Source organism: Grus americana, chromosome 4, assembly GCF_028858705.1.
Source record: "Grus americana isolate bGruAme1 chromosome 4, bGruAme1.mat, whole genome shotgun sequence".
Classification (NCBI taxonomy): Eukaryota; Metazoa; Chordata; class Aves; order Gruiformes; family Gruidae; genus Grus; species Grus americana.
The window spans coordinates 48,603,056-48,621,482 of NC_072855.1; the positions used below are offsets into that span (position 1 = coordinate 48,603,056).

The 18,427-nt window shown below is 40.7% G+C and overlaps 1 protein-coding gene across 4 annotated transcripts in view; it reads left to right on the forward strand.

The window, feature by feature from the left end:
• FBXW7 (F-box and WD repeat domain containing 7) overlaps window positions 1-18,427 on the forward strand; it is a 187,142-nt gene that overhangs the window by 151,818 nt on the left and 16,897 nt on the right. For 3 of the 4 annotated variants that reach the window (XR_008576916.1, XM_054824366.1, XM_054824368.1), the window contains 3 exons: window positions 5,046-5,128; window positions 8,154-8,295; window positions 14,988-15,122. Coding sequence is in view for 3 of the 4 variants with exons in the window: in XM_054824366.1 (XP_054680341.1) it covers window positions 5,046-5,128; window positions 8,154-8,295; window positions 14,988-15,122 (360 nt within the window). In the remaining variant the exon portion in view is untranslated. Of the gene's footprint in view, window positions 1-2,347; window positions 2,601-5,045; window positions 5,129-8,153; window positions 8,296-14,987; window positions 15,123-18,427 lie in introns of those variants that run through there. The other variant, XM_054824367.1, reaches the window with a different exon arrangement.

Here is an 18,427-nt window from a genome sequence, read left to right on the forward strand (position 1 = left end):
TGGTAACTGTATCTAAAATTAGGAAAACCCCCCAAACCTTTTTTGCAGAATAAATACCTGATATACCAAGTTTTCTACCACTGGCAAATGATTGTTGGGGTTACTACATGGGTCCTGTCTAAGGCAAAGAGATTAGCAGTTAAGTTGGTGGGTTTTTACCATGAGAGAATATCTGCCGCTCATTACCAAAAGAGAAGGAATCGGCAATAGTAGTACTCCAAAAGAGAGGAAAATAGTAATTTCTAATTATTATTCAACTCATTGACTGCTTACTCCAAAGCACATTTTGTTCAAAAGATAAATCTAGTTATGCTGTCAGGTTACACTTGCCTTTGGGCTGAGGGAGAGGCTGATCCCTGAGGATTTCCTGCCAGTGCCCGCTGCGATGCTGGAGGAGGAGTAGCCGTCGTCCCCCCTCTGCATCGAGTGCGCTCACGCTGGAGAAGGGGCAGAGATAGCTGTGAACATTACAAGGCATTATGCATGAATGTATATAAAGTACTTTAAATCCCTACAGTGATAATGTTCAAATTCTTTCTTACTCTGATGATTTGGGTATTAATTTGCTTCCTGTGATTATTTAATGTGTATATGCAGCCTATGTGGTTTTTTTTTTTCCTTCCCCTTTGCATGTGATGTGCTAGCAAAGGAAGAAGACAGTAATAGTCTCCCGGGATATGTTACGCTCTGTTCATATCTGAGGTATGAAGTCAACTCAAGACCATTTTGTTCTCATAAAATATACAGCACTGCAGTTTAATGGCTAATGGCATAAATGCCAAGATTTGATGGGCAGAACCATATTCTCTAGGAGACGAAAAAGACTACAAGTGTTGGATGGGAGATATATAAAACTGTATACAAGCAGGATCTTGTGTGCTGTGGGGTACTGATTTCGTCTCATCTGAGTGTGCTGAGTGGTACACTCAGCTATTATAAAGTAATAATACATAGGAGATTTTTTTTAAAGTACTAATGAGGAAGCTGACAGGGTTTACAGAAAGTAATTCCCCTCCTTTAGATGCGTGTTCTTTTTTCTACTTTTTTTGTACTGCTTTGGGTGATAACGATGGTTTCCCCTCGGGTCAACAGGAACCACTATGTGTTTGCTTCTGTTTGAGTGCATGGGTCTGCAGGGCTGCTGAGCATCTCTGGTTCCCCACTGCACCTGGGGAAAATTATAGGGGAACATTGCAGCTTCAGATCATGTTCTTGGTATGCTCTGCTCTGGTCTGAACTTGGGCAGAAAACTTTGAAGGAGGGAGAAAAAAAAATCAGGAAAAATTGCAGAAGCTAGAGCCTCTGAGTTGTCTGTAGAGAAACTAAAAAAACCCAACAACAACAAAAAAATACAGCTGCCTAGCTGCTGCACTGGTTGCAGGTATCTGGGTATCTGTCTGAGAGCCCAACCATATGTCAGGAACTTCAGTGCCCTTGAATCAAACCGTAAGGGTGAATTGAACAGATTTGTTGATGTGCACAGAGTAGGAGGCAACTGAAAAAGGAGTGTTCTTTAGCAAGTAACTACCTAGGGCTTTCCTTACTGAAATATAGGTGAGAATCCTTCATAGGATTTGTATTTGAAGACCAAGCTAAGATGGCTTGGTGTCGCCTGAGGGCTGTCTTTTAACAGAGAGGGGAGCGTGTGTGTGCGCGTGCAGGCTCCTCTGCCTGCGTTCCAGGGAAACCCTGGACCTGCTCCTGCGTTTTACAGCTTTACCGCCGCTATGCTGTGAATTAATATTTTAATGTATATTACATAATTGTTGGATTTGGGTCTTTCAACTCCGAACTCCTCAAACCCCGTTTATTCTATTGTTTAGCCAATAGACGGTATTTCAGCATCTTTTTCCCTGGCAAAACTGCAGCGTATTTCAAATTATTCTAAAATTAACCGTACTTTTGACGGACTAATTTGCGTCCGTCCACGGAATGCAGTCATGTGCAAGTCCAGCCAGGCTCGCCGAGGGCGACGGTATAATTATAATTAGTGGAAATGAGCTTGTTTTGCTCCCACTTGGAAAACCGTGAAGCGTGTGGCACTGGGGTACTAGAGCGAGGGTTGGGGGGCAGGCCACCGGCCTCCGAGGCGGTTTAGGGGAAGGGGACAAAAAAAAGGGGGGGGGGGGGAAATAACCCCAACCCACGCAGCGCGATTTCCCCCCCCCGCCGCCTTTTCCCGGGGTGGGGGTGGTTTCCCGCCGCCGGGCCCCGCGGGCTCCCTCCCGGCCGCGCAGCCCGCAGTGCCGCGCCGCCGCTGCGGAGGCGGGCGGGGAGGGAGGGACGGGGCGGGCGCGGGGGGAGGAGGGAGGCGGGGGGCGGGAGGAGGCAGGCAGGCAGGCCGGCGGGCAGGGGGAGCCGGGCTCCGCGCGGCGCAGGCAGGGCAGGGCCGAGCCGAGGCGAGCCGGGCCGAGCCGCGCCGCCGCCGCCCGCCGTGCCCGAGCATGTCGGCGCGGGAGGCGGTGACCTACCTGCCGGAGAAGGGGCTGTACTGCCAGCGCCTGCCCGGCCGCCGGGCCCGCGGGGCGCCGCAGCCGCGTAAGGGGAAGCGCGCCGACACCATGGGTTTCTACGGCACCCTCAAGATGATCTTCTACAAAGTGAGTGGCCGCACCCTCTCCCCCTCCGCCCCCCGCTCCGGCTACGCGCCCGCGGAGTCAGGCAGGCAGGGGGGCGGGGGGGGGGGGGGGGGCCGCGCGTTTTCCGCGCTGCCGCTCCGCGGGCGGAAACGTGCCGGCGGCGCGGGGCTGCCGCTCGGCTGTAGCTGCAGTGTGCTGCCGGGGAGCCCTGCCAGCGCTTGGTGGCGGGTGGTGATGCGGAATACAGTTTGCTGCCCTTTTTTTTTTTTTTTAAATATGCTGCAATCTCAATTATTTCGATAAATAAACGTTGTCTGAAGGAGTTGTGTTTTCCTAGCGACAGATTAAATATTTACGGGGATGTTTGCTCGGCGGTTTCTGTTTTTTTCGGTTACACAGATACCTTACTGATGTCTAAATCTTGTCACTAGACCTCTCTGTCATAGAGAAAGTTTTATCTTCTTCGTATAGTAAACGACATTTTTGACCGTGTATTTACTTAGCACCTTCTGAGATGCTGCAAGTCTGTCTGTGTGGTGGACCCCAAGAGAAAGTTCCCTAAAATACCTGAAAAAAACCCCTACCAAAAGAAATGGGTGAAATAATTATTAGGCAACTGAACAGAGAACTGTATGTTGTTTTCTTTGCTAACGCAAAAGAGTAAATCACTATAGCTGCTTATCCTACTGCAGGCTTTGCACTTGTTATTTTTAAGGTGTGCTTTTGGAAAACTGCATCTCCCTCTTACGAGAAGCAGAAGAGGAATATGATTATGATAACGTCTCAGAAAGGCAAGCTGGAAATAAAAATTTTCCTAGAACGGGAAAAATCCTTTCTGAGAAGTCTATCATCAAATACTGATGAAATTCATGCTCAAACATCTTATTTATGCTTCCAGTAATTTTGGTGGCTCGCTCGTCTAGCACAGTGATAAAAGATGGTATCCATACTGGTTTTCTTGGGGGAAGCGCGGGGGGCTGCTCTTCCTGGGGCGTGGGGAGGCGGCAAGGGTGAGGTTGGTGGTTCGGCAGCGCTCAGAGCGGTTCTGGCTGAATGCTTGTCTGGTGAAATGCTGTGGAGTGTCCCATGTGAGGCATGGGCAAGGAAACGCAGCTACGAGGCAAGCTCTTCTGGTTGCGTTGTAGCTGTTACTGTAAAAACGAGACTGGTTAACCTTAGTTAGCTTTCCTTTGTAATCACTAATGAAGCAAAACACAAGATCTTCAGTGACTGATTTTAGGGAAAGCCATAAAGATATTTTAAAAGTTAAAAAAACCCCACAAACAACAAAAACCCACAACAAAAGTCTATGGACCAGCTTTAGAGAATCCTGTTGGTTTTTTGGTGGTTTGGTTTTAGGCAGGTGGACTGATACAGTAAATGGTTAAATAGCTATGTTATAATGCAACATTAAAAAAGATCAAATCAGTGGTGTAAGAAAGACACCAACTTTTAAACTGTATCAAATAGGAATTTTTGAAAAAAGGGAGCAAATGGTCAAACTAAGGTTTGAATTGTTACACAGGTAGTTTATGCGTTTTGCAGCTCACAGTTCTAAACAGCAGTAAGCATCCTTCTGCTGGCTAAAGTGTTTTGGTGCATCACATCTTAAAAAAAGAAAACCAACAAAAACCTCAGAAATCATATTTGGCATGCGTATGTGTCATTGAATCCAAAAGCCTGTGGTTAAAGATTACCCAAATATGTAGAAAGTAATCTTTATTTGTCTGACTGGATAAATATGGCTTTCACTGGTTTCCATCTCTTTGGTAATTTTTGCAGACTGGCTTCCCCTTTTAGCAGCTGCCCTGCTCATTATTTGGTTTTGATCATATCTAATTGCGGGTGACATTCAAGACCGAGGTTTAGTGTTTTTCATCTCTACCCTTCTTGTAAAAATGTCGGTTAATCTGTCAGTCGGTTTTACTGCAGTTTTATAAATGTTTTCACTGTAGAACTTTAAAATGGTAGGCAAAAGAAATATTTGAATTCTTTTTTTTTTTTTAAGGCCCTAAAATGAGTATTTGGTTTATAATGCAGACAGGCTACCTAAAATTTAACCATATCCATGAGACTCTTAGCATTGAACCTGAACACAAAGAATGAAGGGGTTTGGTTTAGTTCTTTCCTTCACCTCCCAAGAGAACAGAGAGAGAACAGTTTAGTAAATAAGCCAACACAGAGTTCTGCACACTTTTTAGCATTTGAAATTAAAAGAATGCAATTCCAGTAGGTTTTGGACCCCAGAACAGCAATAATCTATACCTGCACAATGTAAAACATGTATCAAATATTGTTGAAGCTAGAAACTAAAATATTGCTTTAAATCATCTTGTGCGTGTCAACTTTGTTGAAATTCAATATTAAAGTAAAAGGTAAAAATGGATTAATTTTACAGAAGTATGCATAAGTAAGGCTGGTCATGTAACTAAATCCGTGTTGTTACTCTTTTCCCTCACCTTGCAGATGAAGAGAAAGTTGGACCATGGCTCCGAGGTCCGTTCTTTCTCTCTGGGAAAGAAACCCTGCAAAGTCTCAGAATACACAAGGTAATTAAATGCAATAATAACAGATCACTGGATCCTGATTCTTGCCTATATCTTGTCTTTCCAATTGCTAAGCCAGATTCATGGCTTCTCTTAATGTTAAAGCACTGTAAAGCAAAGAAGGGGTTCTATCAGCATTCGTATGTTGCTTAGCTAATTTAAATTACGAGAACTGAAGATGAGTTTTAATGAAGTAGCCAGACTTGCATTTCTTCGGTTGAGGTTTGTGTTTAATTCTAAATATAGCATACCCATTTACTTAGAGACTTTTCGAGGGCTGAAACATTCCTGGGAATAAAATCAATCAGATTTTTAAAAAGGGACATAATGATAAACCCTAAGACTATTACAAACTGTGATCAAGTGTATCACTTTGCTATGGTAACAGGAATGAGAGAATGGAAATTTATGTAGGCAGAGCAGACCATCTGATCTTAACAGGAACACACACGTACTTGTTATCCACAATATGAAATTATTATGGGTTCTAGTCTGCTTCCTTACTACTCCTAAATGGTACCAGATCGCACAAATAACTGCTGCTGTTCCAGTCAGATGCTTTCTGGGGTAAAGCACTCCTAAACATGAGAAACGGTGGAAGAGCAGGGCCCTGGGTGCACGCCTTACAACTGCAGTTCTTACTGTATAGTTGCCATAACAATTGTGCTCGGATGTCACGCTGCTTCCCATCCTGTTTGAATTTACACCATTTTATGTTTTTTCCCTGTAATAAGCATCAGCCCTCCCACAAGCATTGTGCTTGCCTCCCAAAACTGCCTGGGGATGTTGTTTCGTTCAAACACACTATAGTAGTGTTCAGTCACTGATGGATCTTTCAAAAGTAATTTAGATTTTATTTCTCTTCCTTTAAGAGGTTAATCAGGTGATGAGTGAAAAGCTAGGACAGTGTGGGGAAACAGGCTCCAGGGTTGCTTTTCAGACATGTAAACGCTGCAGTAGAGAAGAAGAGGTGATGTCTTGTTGCTGAGGAGCACGTGCTGCAGCTTCCATATCCCTCTTAAGCTGATAGCTTCTCCGGGTTTCTAAATCAGTCTAATGGAAGAACGCTCTTGTTGGCCACCAGTTCTTCGTGTGACACACTGTGCTCTGCACTCCCCTAAGAGTAAACTGTTCAGCATGAAAGAAAGTACACTTTTTGTCAAGGGTATCTGTCAGATTCCAAGGAACCGCTGGACTTGTCTAGCTTCCATAGAAACCTGACCAGCTGTTTCAGGGGAATGAAAATATACAGGAAAAATAAAGCACAAACAAAAATCTTGTGGTTTAATCTCAGGTCAAAGGAAAGAGGCTTTTAGATCCTGTTTTGAATAACTGGTTTTGACTGAGAACCAGTTTACAGCAGAAAAAATGAAAGTGTAACTGTTCTACTGGGGCAAGCTCGAGGCCACGTAATGCTCAGATCCAATATAAGCCAATTTTAGAGCCTTATTTTGGACCTTAAATAATAGGCCTTCTGCTGGATCTCTGTACAGGTGATGAGAATGAGTAAGCTGTAAAAAACCGATTTTATTTTAAAAATACTTTCAATTGACATTGCTTGGATTTTGAGTCATTATTGGCATAAAAGAATTCTTAAATAACATCCGATCTTCTCTTTCAAACTGTTTGATTATATTTTATGTAATAATATTTAGGCAAATGATGCAGTTCTTGTGCCTGCTTGTTTCCATTTTCCCTAGGGTCAGACACTCTTTAAAATTGACAGGTCTGATGAACTTTTCTTTGCACGTAACAGGTAAAGCCAGGAAACAAATGTCATTAAGAGGATCCTTCATCTGTGAAACAGTATTTTTATATCAGCTTCGGTTTCTGTTATTACTCAGTAAAAGTAACAGTTCAAAATAAGCCTGTACAAACCAATTTTTACTTTTCTTTACCAGTTTGGGTAAATGGTAAGACGTGCTATGATTGTCCTTCAGAACAAGGAAGAGTAGAGTGAAATCTTTGTAGATTATGATGAGATAAATATTAAAAGGAACTCACCTTGCATCATTTGAAGCTATTCCTGTAGCCACTGAAAAGTCAGTAAAACCCTGAAGCTCATGCCTACTAAAAAGCTGGATTTATCATACGCAAAAGCAAAGCAGTTTTTGGAGTCCCACACTGTACTTAAAATGTTCGTGCTTGTGCAAACACTACTGGAGTTCCAAATTTCCTGCTAGGGAATACAACTTTGATATTCTGTGAACGAAGTACTTTACATTATGGAAAAAAAAAAAAAAAAAAAACCCAGTCAGCTGTATTTCTTTAGGCTCCTACAATAGCAGCTTAATCCCAGCTCTTTTAAAAGCTCCATCCCCTATGAATGAGCTGGGTTTTAACACGTCAGAGTGAAAAAATCAAACTGTAATTCAGGGAGCACCTTTGGCTCCTTTTCCCTCTTCACCTCACCCCCCCTTTAATTCCTGTGTCACTCCATCAACACGCAAACTTTAAAATACTGCATGGAGTATTTCAAAGCGCAATTCCAAACCACTAAGCCACTAGAACTCCTCGATATTACTAGCTCTTTGTCAACAAAATATATTAAGAGCTAAAAATAGGTATATTTTTTTTCTCTTTGGCGATGAAGCAGCACTAGCACATTTCACATACAGGTGAGACTCTGAGCTCTGCCTTCCTACATCACCAGTTAGAAGGCACAAATGCAGCCCAGAAGGAAAGGAAATACTCTGGCAAGGAAAGGAATATATAAACCTGCATCTGTATAGACAACCTGCTGCCCAATTAACAGAGTGGTAATTTTTCAGACTTGAAAGGCGATCCCCATTCCCCCCCTAGCTGGAGGATTAGTACTGCAGTGGTAGAAGCAGGCAGATTTATGGAAGTGAGGGAACTGACCCCCTGAGTGACCAGCAGAACAATTTTTCATGTCAGTGCTTTTGCATGAAGTTTAAGAGTTGAAGTAATAGTTGCAACTTCTGTACTAGATTTCTTATTCTGCAATAGACTTCTAAATTGTCCTTAATGTTTTACATGTGACTATCACTTTTTATTTGCATTGTAGTACTACGGGGTTGGTGCCATGCTCTGCCACACCTACTACTTTTGGGGACCTGAGGGCAGCCAATGGCCAGGGACAGCAACGTCGCCGCATTACATCTGTGCAGCCACCGACGGGCCTTCAGGAATGGCTGAAAATGTTTCAGGTAACCAGTGCTTAGAGAAATAACCATCTGAAGCAGCTTACCTCTATGATTGAAGTAAAAGGCTGCTTCAGTAAAGGCAGTCCTCCTCCTGCATCCCAGAATGTCTCTGTCATTGGTTTTGTGTACTGTTTCAAAAACAAATGGGCATCCACTTTAAGGAATTGTGGTTCCCCGTTTCAGCTAGTTACTGTAGAGATTCACAAAAAATACTTCTTTCCCTGGTTTCTTAATAAAATAAGCCTTCCTGTTTGATGCTTTCACATTTTCTGCAAAGTGTGTCCAACATGTAACGGCTGCCTCCATGGCCTCAGGCTAACTGGAGACATTTTCACTGGGAGAATAGTAAGCGTTAGTGCGTGGCTTGCTTCAGTGCAGGTATAGCACTAAATTTGTCATAAGGCTGGTGTCATCTAAGAATAGAAAGAAAAGTTTAGCAAAAATAGATTAAAAGGAAACTCAGCGCATATTTTTACTCATCTTTATATACCTAACACAACGGCAACCGGTACATGCGTACACACTTGAAGGGAGGGGGGAGAAGAGGTTTTCTGTATCATTCCAACAGCCTTCAGCAATGCCTAAAACTCAGTCTGCCAAAAGAGAAGGTGTGAGGGACAGTGGTATGTGCCACTTGCATGGGTAGAAACTGAAATCTGCCTGGCTGCCAACCCGGGAGCACCTAAGCCAATTTTGTGTACGTTAATACAAACAGAGTTTGGGGCAGGCCTCTGCTCCTGTTCCATAACCATGGAGATCTCTTTACTGTACAGTTTTGCTCTGCGTTTTTAAGAAGCAGGGATGAGTCCTAGTCATTGATTTGAAAAATGGAAATATTATGTCTTCGTATCTTTATTAATAAACTGTTACTTCTAAAAACGTTTTCAAAAGGAGTAACTAACTAATACAGGCATTGTTTCAGCTACTATAACAGGCAAAGAAAGAAGAGCAATATTGAGATACAGTAGTGAGCATACAATTTTGCAGGCAGGAGCGTGCTTTTGGCTTGATTCATGCTGCCACATAATACCATTGATCTCAATCACTGTCAGTTCTGAACATTAAAATAATAATGTAGAACTCCTTCCCTCTTTATTTTTACACGTTTATAAATCTGCTTAAAACAGTGGAAGTTTGGAATTAAGATTCTTGTACACATCATTCAGTTTCTCAAAAATATTCACATTTCATTATTATGGTGTATCTTTTTTGAGACTGTTCATAGAAATATGTCTTTTTAACCCCTAAGAATCATATTTGAATGGTATTTTATATATATGATAATGTAATACTTCATTGTATTTTAATATTTTGTAATGTTTTAGCTTTTGTACTAACAAAAGCTATTTTGTTATCTAGAATGTACACTATGTATTTTCTCCCATAAGATTGCTAGTTATCAAGTTACATATTTTTAAAAATAGGGGAGGGCTTTCCTTTATGTACTTTATGCCTGCTAAGCCTGCTTCATAGCACTGTCTTAAATGAAAATATATTTCCAGTTAATTTTAAAGCTAAATTTCCAGGGACACGTTAGCTGGACATACGTACCGCTTCAAGGTAGCACTGTCCTTTGGCATAGTAGTTGGCAGTAACAAGTGATACTCAGTTATTTTGAGGTTTCTGAGCTGTATGTTCTCCTATGTTATCTTTTCAAATTAAAAAGCAAGACCACTCTTCAAATATTGAGAAAGCTTAAGATGGCCTTTAAGGGTTTTTTTAAAATTTATTTTGTATATGGTATTGCTGCTCTTAGGTTTTATAGTTGATCTAAGCCTTTTATTTTGAAAGTGACAAAAAACAAATGCAGAAAGGAGAAACAGTTGGAAGGGTAGTTGCACTTTCCCTTTAAAAATGAAGATGTATATTGATTTCAATGAAATGTTAGTCTGGAAAGAAAAATAGAACAGCATTTTGATAGGTTCAAACCATTTAATTTCTTAAAGGCCTATTTATTTTTTCTGTTTTGCAGTGGCTCTTGGCTTCAGATCTTTTTAATATCCACTATAAGATTTTTAAAACTCAGCACCCAAGTGTATCTTCACAAGATTTTTTTCTTTTACAAGCAACTTTATTTTATTTGAACCAGGATGTATATTTTTAAGTCACCAAATTGCTTGCCACAAGGGGAAAAAAAAAAGGTGCTAAGTTCAGAGATGGTACTGCTTTAAAAATTCATTCTTCCTACTTAACATACTTACAGTGTTGGGTTTTATTTAAGTAATGTGATAAAAAAAATTACATTTTCTTGGAATATTGATGTTGAAAAGTTGTTCCATACACAGTAAGTATAGGCAATCACTGAGTAACTAGTGAACATTATTATTTTACATAAAAGTGGAAGCATTTTTTTCTCAGCAGTTTAGATAGTGCCCAAAATGCTTTTGCCTTTTCTGGCTGGCAAGAGTGCTGTTCCTTGCTTTTACATAAATAGTTGGCTAAGCCACCTTAATTCAAATTACTTACCATTCTCCGTTTCTTATTCTTCCAAAGACACTCATGAATGCATAAATATGCGACTGAGTAGTTCACCTCTTACGTGAAGCAGGCGGTAAAGATTGTATCATAACCAGCATTGCAGCATTGTCTGCTCTGTACCCCTGCAGTGGGACACGGTCAAGGGTTTGGTGTTTCTGTACAACCCCTGTGTGCAGAATGGGGAAGATCTGCCCTACACCACCACCCCCCTTTTGGCTATATCACCGTTATCAATTGCTTTCAGGGGAATAGTGCAGGCGTAAAGCAGATCCCCTGATCATCCCTGCTTATTTCCCGTTGGTTTGGGTCTCAGAGTGTTTTTGGTACATACAAACTAGCCTCCTCTCAGAAGAAACTCTATGCTGTCCAACCCATAGCAGGACTGTAAGGCTCTGAACCAGTTGCTGCTCCTCTAGATAGGTTCATATCACGTGTGGTGCAGATGTTCAGCCCAGGAGACCAGGCTAGGTCTTAGAGATGGGTAAATGCTAGAGCTTCAGCACCAACTGCTCCCGAACCTCTCCTGTTACAACAAACTACTTGCTGATGTAGACAACCTTTCTTTCAGTGGATTTTGCTTATGTGCTATTTTTATCCAGACCGAGATACTTTTGAGGTGGAGGATGGTAGGGTTCCCGTTAACTGATCAAGAGTCAGGCAGAAGCAAGATCCAAAGAGCACTTCCTGCAGGTGTTTGTAACTACAGACTTCCATTAACAGAACTCAATAACAGAGCGCAGCACCCTGAAATTAAACCATTTAAAATAGGTGTCCTAAATATACCTATAATAGAAAAAGGATCTAATTGCTACAAGCGGTAATTGTACAAATTGGAGGTAGCAGATGAGAGCTGTGCAATAGAAAAGCCTAGATCATGGAAGAGTGGAGGGAGGTAGAGAGACGGGAGATGGCAAAAGGGTAGGTGGCAGGTCAGACAGGAGGGATGAGGTGGACATCGTAGAAGCAGCAAAGCTGTTGTTTATGTTGATTATAAAGCTGTTTTTCATGCCTGAAGACAGACAGACATTTCAACCTAACAGCAAAGGGGAAAATGAAGGGGTAGTTTTCAGGCAGGTAGTGCCACAGTTGCAGCAACTGCGTTACTGCATGAGGAAATGGTATGAACCAGCCAGAAGGCCTGGGCTGACAATCCAACGCCTCGGGAAGGATGGGAGGGAAGAGGGAGGACGTTTGTTTAGCAGTCTCAGATCATTCAGAGAGCAATATCGGCAGACCCCGCTGGCTTTCCAAGAGCTATGTGAATGAATCCTGGAGTTACCTTTTCCAGGGGAACCCCTGCCCATAATAAAAGCTTTATTTTAATTTTTCAGTAAAAGTCAACATAACTTTTGAAGGCAAGGAAAACCAATTAAATGCGTTTTAAAGATAAAGTATATTCTTTATAAGGTTCTTCAATTTGAAAGGGAATCACCTGGTAGAAATCCAAGATATCTGGACACAACACTGCGTGTCTCAGAAGTCTCTGGTCATCTACAATGTTTGAAACTTTGCAAACTGTTTGGGACACATTTACTTTTTTTTTTCCTCTCTTCTGCAACATTTGTTCACTGTTGTTTCTCATCAAAGCCACAAACCTATTTCATCCCCTCTCTGCTCAGTGTGCTACGTGCAGTTTTTTTGCAAACAGATCAAGCTATGGGGCCCAGGAACAGTAATTTACTAGTCTTGCCTTAGTTAACGCAAACAGTTGTGTTCATCTGGCAAGGCTTCATCCCCATTTTCCATGCCAAACATTTCCCTCGGAGACCCCTTACCGACTGTAGCTGGAGGTTTGTTTGCTTAAGTGAAAGACTAAGGGGACGGTGTTCTAGAGAAAACATTTTGTAGCAGCCGATTGATTAAAAAGAGCCTCCGGAAGCTGCCTGTAGCCATCCTCTAACGATGAACGGACAGATGAAAGAGGGTACTGCTTTTATTCATTAGCATCTCTTTTTCATTCTTGAACCTTTTCCTTTTCTGTTCAGATCTGTATTATATGTTGTAACCAAAGTAAGAGAGTTTACAGATTAAGGTGGTAGTGTATAGTGAAGTTACTAATCAATAACCTGTTCATAACTGCTCGCAATGTTTGCCACTGCAAAAACCAATGCTCTTCAGGTTGAGTTGTTCCAATTTAATAAATGTAGCTGCTTATAAATTAAGGGTAGACTGACCCTGGAAATTTATATTATAAGGAAGTAGCACAGGTATTACTTTCCCTTTTTTAAATTCTCCTAAATTCAAACACGGTTGGCAGATGAGATTAAAGATTGCAAACGTTTGTACCTCACACCAGCTAAGCTCTGGGTTAGTGAAACAAACGGCAGTTGGAGAGTTGGTGAGATAAACAGTTCTTCAGTGCAGGATTTATGGAGAACTGCTCTGTGATGCAAATGTTTCTATTGAGAGTGTTTTATAGTAAAAGCTGTTTATAACAGCACTGCTGCAATTTATGCTGAGACATTCTTGTTTCTTTTTAATATTCTGAGGTATTGGATGTGAGACACAGAAACCCCCATCTCATATGGTGACAATCTACGTACCCACGCCTGGATGGGGAATAGTTTCTTGCCGGCTTAGCCCACCTCACCAATTGCCCACAGCACGTGCAAAGGCTCAGGTCACAGGCGCTAACTCCTCCGTTAGGGTAGGCTGGCCGCTATCTGCCACCTCATTGCTGTAGAGCAAGAGCGTGTCACTGGGGTGGGCAAGGTGCTACAGCTGTCCCGGCAGGTACTCATGCCGTAAGTAAGGCAGCTCGAAGCTGCTTTCACTGCACGGATGGAACGGGGTCACCTGAAAGTCAGGTGGGTTGTCATGTGGCTAAATGATACTTTTCTTGACATTCCAAGTATTTTGACATTTTAATTAGGGAGAAATTATGCAACACTGTGATGTTTCTATGTTGAGTAAAGTGGGGTATTTATCTGCTCTGCATTCACTTTCAAAAATTCCACCTTCTTCGCTTGCCTCGTTGTTCTGCAGAAACTTCACAATATACAAACGTAGTATTGCAGAGATCAGAGTTAACTGTCAGAATCAAATCCAGAGAACAAAAATTTAGAGCATGAGTATTAAAGGTCCTGAGACACGTGGCAGATTAATACAGAAATCTTAATTGTAAGGTATCTTGCCTTTTTTTTTAATTTCAGTTAGCCTCTTGCCATAACTGTACTATCATTTGTATGTGCTAATTTACTTGTAAATGTCACTCTAGAAGACATTCAGGAATATGAATGTGAATCTGCTCTCAAAAACTGTGTTGTCTCATTTTCTCTCCTCTCTAAGGCTTTATTCATGCTCTAATTCTGCTGCTAAATCAGTTAGCGGTGGCTGTTGTTTTTTCCACAAGAAATAATTTTTTTCTTCAAATTGTTTTCACATAACAAATCAAAACTCTTTGATGAGCACAGATGAGTTTAAGACGTGCTTTTCAGACGTGGAGCATATTCAGTTATTAATTTTTTTCTACAAATGATGTTGTTAATCTGCTACGCTCTCAGAGGAGTGCCTTATTAAAATCTTCAAATTTTATGGTGCCCATTAGTAAAAATGTGAAGTAAGAAAATTACCAATCAAAAATCCCTGTTTATTCAAGTGTAAATTGATACTTACCAAATATACATTGGTTTATAGCCAGGATTCTGAAATTACAGCATTGTCACTTAGGGACATATCGTAGTAATAAGCAGGCAACAAGCTACTTTTAGAGAAAGTTTCTTTCCTTTCCTTTCCTGTTGTTTCATTTAAAGTTTTTGGTCTGCTGGATGAAACATAAAGGTTAAAAGTTATCATCTCACTTGCATGCACAATGGAGAAAGACAGAGAGGGAGTGCGTTCTGTTGCAACCCCTTTATTGTCAGTAATATGTGTGTAGATTTCATCAAAAAAGCTTAATTAATTTAATTATTATTATTAAATATTATCTATTTAATTGCTAATCGGTATGGGTGTGTATAAAATCTTTTCTTAGCTTATGAATCAATGTAGCAATTTTCCATATTTTGTGTTGATTAACTTCTCATTTGTGTGTAATTAACATGAGCATTTATCTTGCTGGCTTTTTATATGCTTTTTATATGCTTGTACATAGGTCGACAACGAAACTTAACTTGCTTTTTTGGCAAAGCAACAGCACTTATTCATATACACCAGACTAGTATATTAAAGTAAGCTTACTGGTTTTTGGTTTTTTTTTTCTTTTTTTTTTCTTGCAGAGCTGGAGTGGACCAGAGAAATTACTTGCTTTAGATGAACTGATTGATAGTTGTGAACCAACCCAAGTAAAACACATGATGCAAGTGATAGAGCCCCAGTTTCAAAGAGACTTCATTTCCTTGCTCCCAAAAGAGGTGAGAAATACAGGATAATATTGGACAACGCAGTGCATCAGCTGCCATCTTTTAAGAACTTCCATGCTAATTACGGCCTTCAGTTTTGGTAACAGTGATGTAAACTGATGTTAAAGAGGTCCACAATTAGGTACACTACCATAACATGGCTACTGTAATTTCAGATTAACATACCTTTATCTCTTGATAGGCATTTGGATACCTGGAAGTACAGACGACTCCTTTAAACAAAATCCCAGTAGCTTTAAAAATATCTCTGAATCTTAATTGGGTTGATTGTGCTTTTGGTTTTGAGAACTAATTCTCTTAGGGCACACATGCACAAAGATTTCCTCTGGATGCAAGACCTTTCTGCACGTTATTCTGTAAATATAAGCATTATTGTTCAATGCTTTAAGTGGCGTTTTTTTGTGAATATTATCTTTGAATTTATTTTAAACAAACTGAGCCCTAAAATCTCTACCAAAAAAACCCAAAAGTAAACCCAGAAAAGCACTTCTCACTAAGGATAAAGCCTAAACCGTCATTAAGCAGATATCTTACAGTAAGTCCTTTTCTGCAAATCAGATCACGTTGTATCTGGTTAAAGAGAAACCAAGATTTAGATTTCAGCGTGTGTAACTAAATGTTGTCCACAGGAGAGTAATTCTTGATGTCCTTGCAACGAGAAAATGAGGGTGGATATGAGAAATACAAACCCAGTTTGCTACAATTATTAAATGAATGTGTTTTAGTTCATTTAGAAATGGTGCTTCTGACCTTGATTGATTTTAGGGAATTGGAAACAGTTTTGTTATTTGGAGTGGGGAGGAAGTCTATTTTCTTTTGCCAGATCTACCGCATGTTGGGTTTTCCATGTGAACATTTTCATGAGGGCTGAAGTTTTCGTAAGTGTTTAGTTACTAACACATTACAAGGCAAGTTCTTAAAAGATATTCTGGTGCTAGTATTTGGTTGGTGTGTTTAACATGATCTTACTGCCTAAAGACTGTTCTGTATCTCTGTTTCTTGACATTTTTTCAGGTCTATATCCTATTGTAGAATACTTGGATATACAAGACCTTCTTGCCTTTTATATACTGTCGTATCTTCACAAGGAAGTGTCCTAGCCTTCCCTTGCTGGGTAGCATTTGTAAGGGTTGGAAGCAATTTGTGCAACGAATATTAACATAGCACACATGAGATGAGATGAGTATTTACAGAAGCACTGCCTGTGGCAGCCGCCTTCATAAATGGAAAGGACACTGGGGGAGGAGAAGAGTTTAGTAAGAAGACCTCTGCCTGGTTGCCATGTTTCTAGAGGAGCTGCCCAAAGCAGCCTTAGTTCAGAGGCAGAGGAAGGCAGAAAGACTTTGTATTTTGAGAAGGCAGAAGATACTTTGCCCCTTCTGCATCTGTTAAATGTGGAACTTTAATACAGAGTTGGTAACAGTAACTCACAGCTCAGTTGTCTTTGCATGATTTAGTGGCAAAACTAATTCAAGTACAACCAGCCATCTAGTTATGCTGTAACTAATGATCATGTTATTATTTCAGTCTTAGTAATTTCTTCACAGAGAAGATACGCTATTTAGCTGTAAAACTTCCTTTCTCATTTATGTTTCTTGAATCCATTGTACGCTACTTGTGTTTAATTTGTTTAATTTATTTTTAGTGTTTGTTCTTGCCTCTTGAAACCAGAATATTGCCAAGCGCTTAGCTTCATGAAAGGCTGACTTCACTGGTGAAGCTGGCTTCGATAATTTTACCTTCCTAACCCCTGGTCACTGTCACCAAAATTAACCGAGTTAAACAAAAAACCCCATTGAGCTAACTCCACCATCTCCTCTCCTTTGTGAAGATCATTTTTCACCCAGGTCTCCTAAGTGATGTGACCCCAGCTACTTGCGCTGGCTGCAGCAGGGGGTGACGAACTGAGCTCTGGGGGCAAGAATAAGTTTTAGGGTCAGTAATTCTGTAAACAGGCTTCCCTATCAAAGCGGCATCCTGTGAAAGTGGGCTCTCCTGAGTTGTCACTCCGCATTAACATCTGTAGTTATCTCCAGTGCTGTTGGATGCAATGCAGTGATTTTATTACCTAACCAGAACAAGAAAATGATTTGGACAGGAGGGCTTTTCTTCAAAAACAATTTCAGCAATGCAAAGACAGTAACTTAATAGCTGAATAACCAAGACAATGTTTGCTTTCCTCCTGAGGAAACATGCAGTCAAACAATTAATCTGAAATGAATACTCTTGTTTTCTTGCTGAAACTTTAGAAATAATTCTTGAAATTACTTGTTTGTGAAAACCAGGTCTAGAAACCAACAGAAGAGGAGTTTTGCTGAAATCAGCCAAAGAAATTTTGTTGGTGCCACGTGTGTGAGTGAAGAAAAAGCGAGAGACGGCTTGTTATTGGGTATTACTAATACTACAGCTGAGAGTAGTCACAGTTGAGTCAAAGATGAGGTCTTTGCTACCTGAAGTTTTCTTATAACTAGATCCATGAGCTGAGACAAAGAGAGGTCATCTTTTATGCACTGCTAATCTTAAAGTCAACTGTGGGCTGTGTTGACCCTTGATGACTATTTAGATAAATATAGTCTAAAATAAATGTCACCCATATGTAACCTGGTTTAGAATCAGTTGGCTCGCAGGTTTTAATTAATACCATCTTAGCAAGCGTCCATATCTGTACAGATCGGACAAGTGATATTTAAACAAACTCTGCTGTCAGTTAAGGAACATCCAGCAAAAATGGAAAGGATCTCTTTCATGTGTGAGTCTTGCTGCATGCAGGACTATCTGATGCGTGTTAGGAAATGGCACTACTTAAATAATTTCCCGTACCAGGAATTAAGACAGAAAGTCTAAAAGGATGGGTACAATTGCTGCTCTTGTAATAGTGAGCCTTACACCAGATCCTAAATGCTGGCTCCCCGAGTAGGGACAGAAGGAAGATCCCTCCTGCGTACAGGATCTAATGTGTAACTTAAGACACAGGTCCTTGAAATGTGGAGTCCTACGTGCTCAATGCAAGCTGCAGGTGATGACTTGCAAAGAAGGTGTGTGTGCAGTCAAAAATGCAAACAGTTCTGGCATACTGAATTTTTATTTCCTGTTCAGTCACTGGCTGGACTAGATTACTGAAAGTAAATGTTTCTCACATAATAAGGTCAAAAATCTGCTGAGGTCAACAGCCTACAGTTATGACTTCCTTACTGAATTTCAGTCTGTGCTGCTTTGAAGGGCAGGTTCTATTTATATACATCATAACTAACTCTAGCTAAAAAAGTAAATAAAAAAAAAAAAAATCCTAAACTCAA